The 9,466-nt window shown below is 50.6% G+C and overlaps 1 protein-coding gene across 1 annotated transcript; it reads right to left on the bottom strand.

Moving 5' to 3' along the window:
• Positions 1-4: 4 nt before the first annotated feature.
• Positions 5-9,377, bottom strand: LOC137917381 (ectonucleotide pyrophosphatase/phosphodiesterase family member 1-like; the record flags this gene model as incomplete). The annotated part of the gene is given in 24 exon segments (XM_068760144.1): positions 5-19; positions 100-244; positions 448-580; positions 1,303-1,377; positions 1,796-1,931; positions 2,512-2,672; positions 2,752-2,791; positions 2,967-3,151; positions 3,246-3,269; positions 3,272-3,332; positions 3,794-3,863; positions 3,956-4,040; positions 4,043-4,091; positions 4,186-4,217; positions 4,330-4,461; positions 4,544-4,652; positions 4,800-4,872; positions 4,959-5,024; positions 5,137-5,246; positions 5,687-5,806; positions 6,155-6,234; positions 6,320-6,417; positions 7,265-7,325; positions 9,305-9,377. Coding segments are annotated over 24 exon segments (2,133 nt in total), but the record flags the coding sequence as incomplete, so codon positions are not given.
• Between the last annotated feature and the right edge of the window lie 89 nt (positions 9,378-9,466).

The raw sequence follows: 9,466 nt of genomic DNA, 5'->3' as shown, positions 1-9,466 counted from the left end.
ACGTCAAGTCGGACCCGTTCTGAAGACAGACGCAGCGACATTGATCTGGTAAACCTCATTGTCTAGGATAGACTGAAGCCGTTGTGGGGTGAGACTCACAGCACAGCGCTCTGTGTGGTCCGGTCGGTGAGGAAGGATGAAGGACTTGGCCCTCAGGGGACCCTCGCAGCTAACCGGGCTCAAGGTCGAATTCCCACAGCTGGTCAGGATCAGGAAGAAATGTGTCGGGATGGGAGCCTCGTTCCTGGGGGGGAAAAACAACGACAACAAGCATTCCAGGAGTTGAAACGTAAAACAGAAGTTTCCCAATTTTAGCCACAGCTCCACAAAGACGGGCGGAGTAACCGCTCGTCCTCCCTCCTTCAGGCCACGCTAGCTCCACGTGTACGAGACAAAGGACAAAAAGCCAGGACATTGGACGGCCCCGTTGCTGGGCGACTGACTCACCCCGGAGCGGCTTTGAGTGCGTCAACGTTTCCGTCGAAGTCCACATCAAATATCGGCCCGGTCAGGACGTTGACGCCGTTCGTCTGTTGGGAGTATTCTGGAAGCAGCGTGTCGTGTACGTGCGTCCAAACGTCTGTATTTAAGGAACGGACGCACAGAACCGTTTCACAGTTAACTTCCTTTAATTACTGCCTTTAAACCATTATAAACTTTTTATCTGCAAATATGAAGCTATTTTATATGTTGTGTTATTTATTTAAGTAAAACATCTGACTAAACATCTTTAATTCCTGCCTCCTCTCCTCTCCGCTGCAGGTGCGGCAGTCTACCGCTAGGGGGAGGCATTCGTTAACTAACCGGATCTTCTCCCATTGTTTGGGTCACATTACAAAATAATAGACTTAAAGTATATCTTATTTTGAAGAGACTTCCGGTGCCTCCGACGGAATGGCAGGCGGATTGAATGTGGAATAAATAATTTTACTGAACCTTTAATTTTGCTTTGCAGACCGAACTGAGCTAAATTAAAGCGCAGCAGACCCTTATTATCACAGCAGTCGGATCCGTGGGCTTCTAGTGTGTAATTTTAGAACCCAAAAGTACAGCCTCTCTTTATAAAGTCGGCTTTGAGACGTATATTATGAATAAAAATGAATAACCCCCCCCCCCCCCCCCAATAGCTGCTCTCAGAAAACAATTTAGCCAGAGCAGAGCATGACATAATGTCTGGACGGGATTCCGTATCTCTCCAGCGCTCATTCCGCATTTTCAGCCCACGCATCTCTGGGAATTCCTTTCCCCATCTGTGGACGCAGCTGGAAAACCCGGAAGCGATAAAGGTTTTGTGAGACGTACCTTTAAACGCGGGGAACATCGGAGCCATGTTGGTCGTGATGAGCGAGTCGGACTCCGATCCGCTGGTACTCAGGTCTGGTGTGGGAAGAAACGACAGGATTGCTGCGTGTGGGGTAAAGCTGCAGTTACAAATGTCCTAAAGTTTAATTAATTATAATCCTGACAACACCTGTGAGCTAATGCAGGGGTGTGAAGAATAATTATGATAATAAATGGTTTAAAAATAATATATATTAGAATATAATTTATATACATTTATATATTTTCCTTCTCCCTTTCCTGTTGTGGCGCGACCTGGGCCCTGAATGTCATTAAACACAGTGGCTCTGCAGCGTGTCCGTTAGAGGCGGCTTGTAATGGAGCTTTTTTACATGAAAAGGCGCCTCTGACAGCTGGAATTCCGACACTCAGTCGGCGTCCTGTCGTGACCTCCTGTCGTGACCTCCTGTCGTGACCTCCTCCACGCGCATGCAGGCTGAACGCGGGCACTCACTGGGGGGGTGCAGCAGGCCGTAGGACAGCGCCGGGTCGCCTATGTAGCGCGCACACAGCTGGCTGGCGGCCGGCGGGACGCGGACGTCGGCCCGAACACACGCCTCCGCCTCCGGGCTCAGGGGCTGGACTCTGGTCTGGGAGAGAGGAGTGGTCAGTGGCGGAGCCTGGAACCGGATACGCTGGGTTCTGTTTGCACGCGGGTCAGCGAGGCCGTTGTGCTCTCTGTTTGCATAGCGCTCGCAAACTATTTGTGTTATATTCTCCTCTTTTTAAAAACAAATTATTTTCCCCAGATTTTGTGGAATTTGGGAAAAATGAAATTTAAATAATAAAAAAACAAACAAACTCCTGGATTCACAACAACATTTTTCTTCCCTTGACAATGAATCCATCGTTCCGCAAAAACCTTCAAAAATCAATCTGTTGGTTTTTGCCTGATCAAAACAAACTCACGTGGCGGTGGATGAACTGTCAAAGCCACGATTCAAGCTTTCAGGCTGAACTTAACAGAGCCCATCATCCAGACGGTCTCCTGGGAATCCGACTGACTGAGGTCATGAGTTTACACCAAAAGAATTCCGCCGCAAAGTGAGAAAGCGAAGGAGTGTTGGGAAGACGAGTAACAGCTGTTCAGGAAAGGGATTCATCGTCTGCTGCCAACCCCCGACCCCAGACTGGGGGGGGGGGGGGGGGCATGTTTAGACGTCGGCTCACCAGGGGCTGGACGGTGTACGACACCCAGAGGGGCATCCGCCGGTCCTTGCTGTAGCCGTTGAGGTAGCTGACGTGGTGCAGGACACAGAAGGTGGCCTCCGGTTGGACGACCCGGGGGGTGCCGAACGGATGGTGGAGGCGGCGCAAGATGGCTTTCATGCCTAAAGGAGAAGATCGGCGATGACCGGACAAAATGGTTTCCATGAAGTCGGCGTAAAACCTTCCAAAAACAAAGCTCACTGGGCTCGACCGAGAGGAGATGTTTGTTCATGTCCGCCTCCTGGAGAGAAACAGACACTCGTCAGCAAAGCTAACGTTAAATTCTGCCGATGCTAGCTTTATTTTGCGTGTTCAAACGCTAGCATTCGCTCAGTCGTAACGGTGAAGGCTCTAAATTCAACGGCAATCTTTGAGTCTTCAAAAACATGTTAGCTCAGCTAGCCGTTAGCGCGTACCGCCGCCTGGGTTTGCAACCCGCAGTTGCACCCTACGTCTTCGGCGGGGGCGTGGCCAGCGGCATCGCAGGGCGTGTCATGGGAGAGCTGCGCCGGGTGGCCCGGCAGGTGAACCGGGTGCTTCAGGAGGTGGTTCAGACTGCCGTGGGTCCCGTTGTTGGGAGCGGGACGGATATTTAGCAGATCTGGAGAACGGGAAAAGCCACAAATCGAAGGAATTGGTGCGTGCACGCACACACACACACACACACACACACACACACACACAAACGCACTTACCACACATGAGGTTGTATACTTCATGTTCTCAAAAGGCGGTACCACGGTGTCGGACTTGAACGCCGGACCGTATCCGATGAAGATCGCCTGGAAGTTGCAACGGCATGCGGTGTCAATAAAGTTTTTCTATGAACTCTCATAACCTTGAAATGTACTTTAGGGTTATTCTGGTTGAAAGGTAGTCGCAGGTGAGTAAACAAATATCGAAACACACCGCTCACCTCTGTGCGCCGGGCGAAAGCGGAGGTTATATTTACAGCGTCGCCTGTTTGTGGGGTTTTAGCAGGAAAAGGAGGAATGACTTATGTGGAAGCAAAAAATGGTGGATTCGAGAGTCTGTCTCGTTTGATTGCTCTGGAAACGAGGAGGTCCAGAGCTACGAACCTGGAGGTACCCAATATGAAAATAACCGAAGAATAAATTGTTAAAAGCTAAATCCGTTAGCCCGCTAATTTGGAGACGTCCTATCTGTTCTCTGCATGCGCCGTTCTCCTTAAATACATTTCCTGTACTTTGAGCGACGTGAAAGTACATTTCCTTCTTCCCACCTGCATGTTGGGGAACAGGTTGTCTGAGCCGTGGAATCCTCCGGTGCAGTACTTGATCTCCTTCACGTTGCTGTCGAGACAGAATGTAAAAGTTCACGCCAATCAGCTTGCAGGGTCGCAGCACCTGTTTCTGCCTTTTTGATTGAATGGCGGGCGACTCACAGCGCGGCCTGCCACCCCTCCCTCATATACAGGTGTCCTCTCTCTATGCGGACGTTGTTGGCGAAGTGCATCCTCTTGGGGAGGTTTCCTTCAGGTACGGCCTCATCTTCTGCTCAGAGTTTGCACAAAGTTTGCACTTTGCACAGAGAAGACGAGAATCAACACCCGGCAGGAAAGGGGGGGGTTAAAGTGGAGCCGATCGGGCAGATAATCCGGAATGCTTTGCATACCGACAGGTTCTTCACCAGGCCCTCGTAATCGACTGGGGAAAGAAAGACAGGACAAATTCAGCCACGCTGCTCACAGACGAGACCGGCCGGCGCTGCAGGGCCGCCGGACGGCCGGACGGCGGCGTCTTATCAACCGGAACTCACAGGAGAAGAAGTTCTCCGGGAGGTCGCTGGGTCTGATGCGAGCGGCCGGGCCCTGGATGACCGTAAAGTCGTCCGTTTCGTTCTGGTAGTCCGACACGAACGCCGCCTTGTCGCAGGAAGCCTCCTCCATGCCTGTGAGGAAAAATGATTTTGGTTTTACTCGGGCTGAGTTTTAAAACGACTCCAAACTTGATCCGACTGCCGGGTTTCTCACCGTGATCCGACAGGACGATCACGTTCGCACAGCGGTGCAGGTCCCGTCGCAGCAGGCCGTCCATCAGCAGGCCCAAGATCTTGTCCACGTTCTCCAAGGCCCGAACAACCTGAGGACAAAAAGCAGCGTCTGGAGCTTTCGCTGATTGATCGTTAGCTGATTGATCGTTAGCTGATTGATCGAATAAGAGAAGGTGTATCGGCAACTAGTTTAATGAATAAAAGTCATAAATGATTTAAACAAACGGATGGCTGACCTCGGCGCTGCCCGGCCCGTGACGATGCCCTGATGCGTCGGGTTCCTCCAGGTACAAGGTGTAGAAGTCAGGTCTGAAATCACCATGGCAACATTCAGCGGAGCGTTTTTTTTTTTCATGGTGACCAATGACGTGAGATTCAGAACGATGATGTGATACCTTTCTCCCTGAGGTAGACTGAGCCACTCCAGCAGCGTCGACACCCTCTCCTGGAAAGGGATGCTCCTGCGCACCCAAAAAAAAAAAAAAGCAGAGTTACCGCAATTTAACCTAAAAGGAACTGAAATTCACACTAAATTGTTTGATTAATTCTGGAAGGCTACGGCATCACTCTCACCCGTTATAGAGCTTGTGGTAGTTAGGCAAGGTGCCGTTGACCGGTGCATCCGAGCCGGGCCAGAAGTAGGTCCCCACTTTCAGTTTCTGACGCATGGCCGTGTGCCACACCTGAGGAGGAGGCGGAGAGGAGACGACATAGGAAGGAGGTGGCAAGTAAAGGAGAAGTACCGGAAGACAGATACCAACTCCGCCGAATCTTATTTATCCTCGTTGATCCGGCGCACTCAGTCGCAATCGAGGGGAAGTTCCTTTATCTTCATGCCGTGTTTCGAAGCGCGGCCGGTTCCACGGTCGAGGACTGATTAAAGAGGCATCCCTTTTCGAAACGAAAACCACAAACCACCTCTAAAGAGCAACAGGCAGCCTCCGCAGCCGGCTTTCAGCACCGGCAGGATAATTACAGCCAGACTCGCGGGGAGAGGCGATCCCCAGCAGCTAAACTCACGCGTGTGCGTGCGTTCCTCACTCACACCTGAATCCCCTCCTCAGGTGTGCGACAAAGACAAAAGACGAGGATCTACGCGCCTGGCTTCGGACCCGTCACTCACCGGTTCTCCTCGGTACCACCTCGGGTCGAACTTCTCTTTGGTTTTCAGGCTGAAGAAAGCGTCTCGGGTCACATCGTACATCTTGTTGCCCACGATGCCGTGAGACTCGGGGTAAAGACCCTGAAGGAATCACAGGACAACGCACAATCGATGAGCTGTGCAGTTCGGCGGGGGCGGGGGGTCGTCTGAGTGATTCCCTCCTCCCCTATGTAGCGCCCGTATTTCTGCTGGCGCTTTATTGGAACTGCAGCGTTTGGGTTTTTCGGCCCACCCAGCTCAGCTGCTCCTCCAGACATCTGAAAGCTGTTAGGCCTCAACGGTAGCCTCGGCAACGCCGGAGAGACCCGCCTCTTGCAGGAAAAGCCTCTCAATGACTGGAGGCTTGCTGTTCAGGTTTTACCATTTAGATTTGCACCTTTACTCTACATTTCTGACCAATAAGTTGCACCCTCTGACCGGAAAACTCACAGTCGCAATGCTGTAGTGGTTGGGAAAGGTCTTCGTGGGATAGACCGGCCTCATGTTTGGAGTTGTGGTCCCGCATCTTCCTGTAACGCAGCAAAGAAACGTTCAGTGACGCCGCGATCCGGGCAAACGGTGGAGTCGACAGCGTGGGGGGTGGGGGAGACTTACGTAACTTGTTGATGACAGGGAGGTGGCGGCTGTGGTCTTTCAGGTACCTCGCCCGCAATCCGTCCAGGGAGATCAGGATGAGAGGGGGGCGGGAAAAACTGGGTGGGAACACGGACAGGAAGTGCTAATCAGATACAAGCAGCTCTTTCATTTCACAAGCAGGAGGAGAAAATCCTTCGATTACGTAAGAAAATGTCTGGAAAAAATCATTCCGAAGCAGACACAGTGTTGGGAATGTTGTCAGTGCTCCTGGTGCTCCGACGAAACCAAAACCACGATTGCTTCAATATCAATAATTGCAGGATGGAGTGGAATTTTTTCCCCAAAGATTTTCGCCAGAAAACAGATTTTTGATAATTTCCCACATTTAACTTCTGATTGTGTAAAAATGGTGAATGACGTGGAAAAAGTGGAACAATCTTGAGAAAGTTTTGAAAGTTTGAATGGAGGTTCTGGTTGAACGTGCATGAGTTTAAGTTTTAAACGACCAAAATCACTCGATAAAAGAACCGCCAATGAACAGACAAAGGCAATGAGTGATATTAATGTCAAAATACAGACAACATTAATTTGTTTAAAGACGTTTTCAGGCCAAAAATAGCTTCACTTTGGTAGCAGGAGGTTTTTTTTTCTTTCCACAGCCTATCGAGTCTGTCTGGGGCGACTCCCTTACCAAAGCAGAAGGGAGTCATTAGCCTGGTTTCCATAGAGACGGTTATTTCTTTTAGCCAACACCGTAATAAAAAAAACGAGAGTTGTGTTTGGGTTGTTTACACAGTTCTTAAACATGTGAGTCCATCTGCTTTCTCTGTGGTCCATTAAGAACTTCGTACTGGGAACAATGGGCTCAACTCAGCAACGCAACTGTGGGCGGAGTCTAAAAAGCTGCAGGCTGACGCAGCAGAGGAGGAACTGGAACCAGCAGAAACAGGAGTGGTTTATTACCCGGGTGGACACTGTGGCTCCTGGAGCTCACCGCCGGCCTGCTGCAGCCAGAGATCCCCTCCTGATTGGAGAAGAGAGCGCAGTCAGTGATGTCATCACCACGAGAGAATGTGATCCATTCTTAAAAATCTACTGACCAGCGAGTCACATCAAAAATACAATTAACAAGAACCAATTCTCTCTCTTGCCGAGTGGATCGCTGCTTCGTCTGTGGCTAAATGCTAAATTGCTTTTCTTTATTAGACAGTTTATTTATAGGAGCTAAACATCTAAAGGTCCCCCGTCTTTGAGGGCTCAGATGCTAAATGCTACCCATCAAACTAAAACCGCACGTTTTAATTTGATTTGAATCAGAATATAAATCCCTCTGTGTATCTAACTGTGTGAAATACCTTGGGCACATCATAACAGACAAGATGGAAGATGATGCTGACATGTATAGACAGAGACGGATGTTGTATGTCCAAGCAAACATGCTAGTCCGTAAATTCCATTATTGTTCTGATGATGTGAAAGTGAGCTTGTTTCGGGCTTACTGCACGCCTATGTACACGGCCCCATTATGGGTCCGCTATAAGAAGGAGACCCTGCGCAAACTTCAGGTAGTATATAATGACTGCCTGAGGATACTGCTGAAAAAGCCCAGGAGCAGCAGTGCTAGTAAGCTCTTTTGTGACTCAGGACTAAGCACTCTACATGCCCTCTTGAGGAACCTGATGTTTAAGTTCATGTCCCGACTTGATGAGTCAAGAAACAGTGTTATATTGATGCTCACAAATCCCAGGTGCAGCTCGGTCAGATATCAATCATATCTATGGAAACATTGGTATTGGTGTCTGTTAAGACTCTCCTGAATAAGATGTTTTGCTGTGTTTTTGTGTTGTATGTTTTTACTATTGGGTCTAGAGCCTGTAATAAAGTTTATATATAAAGAAACTAAAATAAGGAAAACATGGCTGTTTACGACTTCACCCCTGACCCCCCCCCCCATCCCCCCATTCCACCATGTTTGACATCCGTCTGGTAGTTTCTGCACAAACCTGCTAACAGAACATCTGCAAAGCAAAAACTGAGGGGAGGTGGGGTGTCTCATTTTGGTTTCCTAAAATATCTTTCTAGCAGTGTGACACAATCTGAGTCGGGGTGAGCGAAAAGTGGGGTAGGAAGTCTGAGTAGAGAGAAACAGGCCCCGCCCATCCCAGCCTGGTCACAGCAACCCACAGCCGCCACCGCTGCCCAGAAATGGAAGCGGGGGGGATTGCGACAAAGACTGTGCTGTCTGACGCTACAGCGGCGGGGTGAGCATTCCTGTCTCGCTGAAATCTGTTTTCCTGGTGCTCGCAAACCCCGAGCAGGAAGATCCCCGAGAGAGAGGATCCCCAAGAGACAGGATCCCCAAGCAGGAAGATCCCCGAGAGAGAGGATCCCCGAGCAGGAGTTTCCCCTCCACCTCTGTTTCTGCCCTGGCCGGTCGGTAACTGGACCCGCCGGCACCGCTGGTCTAAACAGGGACTGTTTAAAGTTTCTCAGGGATCGGAATGTTGAGCAAGCTTTGCTTTCGGGACGCCGCCTGGATCCAGTAGTCCGGACAGCGTGCTGGTAGCCGCACAGGAGCCCGGCTCATTCCACGGGCAGCTGCTTTCATCCGCTTCCACCCGGCGACATGAAGGAAACCGACACCTTTCTTCCTCTATCTTCACTCATTGGCTGCTTTAAATCTGGGAGAACATTTTAGTTTGGACGATTCAGGGCGGCGCGGTGGCGTAGCGGTTAGCGCTGTTGCCTCACAGCAAGAAGGTGCCGGGTTCGAATCCTATCTGTGTGCTCTCCCCGTGTCTGCGTGGAGTTCTCCGGTTTCCTCCCGCCCGCCTCCAAAAACACGCGCTGGCGACACGTCTAGGGTGTAACACCGCCTCTCGTCCGCAGGCTCGAGCAGAACTGTGACCCGCAAAGAATGGACTGATGGAATTTGCATTCCGTGTCTTCGTCAAAGATACGCCAGATAGATGATGGAGGCAGCGAACGGCCAGCGGCGCCTACCGTTCTCATCCACGCTCTCCTTCTGCGGCAGCGTCAAAGCCAGGATGAGCGCCAGGAAGCACAGCAGGAGAACCTAAAATCCAGAGAAGGAGGGTCAGGAGGGCAGCTCACGCCTCACAAACACAACGGGGGGGATCTTAAATCTTGTAGGAATGGAGCATC

Source organism: Brachionichthys hirsutus, unplaced genomic scaffold (genome assembly GCF_040956055.1).
Source record: "Brachionichthys hirsutus isolate HB-005 unplaced genomic scaffold, CSIRO-AGI_Bhir_v1 contig_372, whole genome shotgun sequence".
NCBI classification, from domain to species: domain Eukaryota; kingdom Metazoa; phylum Chordata; class Actinopteri; order Lophiiformes; family Brachionichthyidae; genus Brachionichthys; species Brachionichthys hirsutus.
Note: the sequence above shows the minus strand (reverse complement) of the source record. Positions and strands in the feature narration are given on the sequence as shown.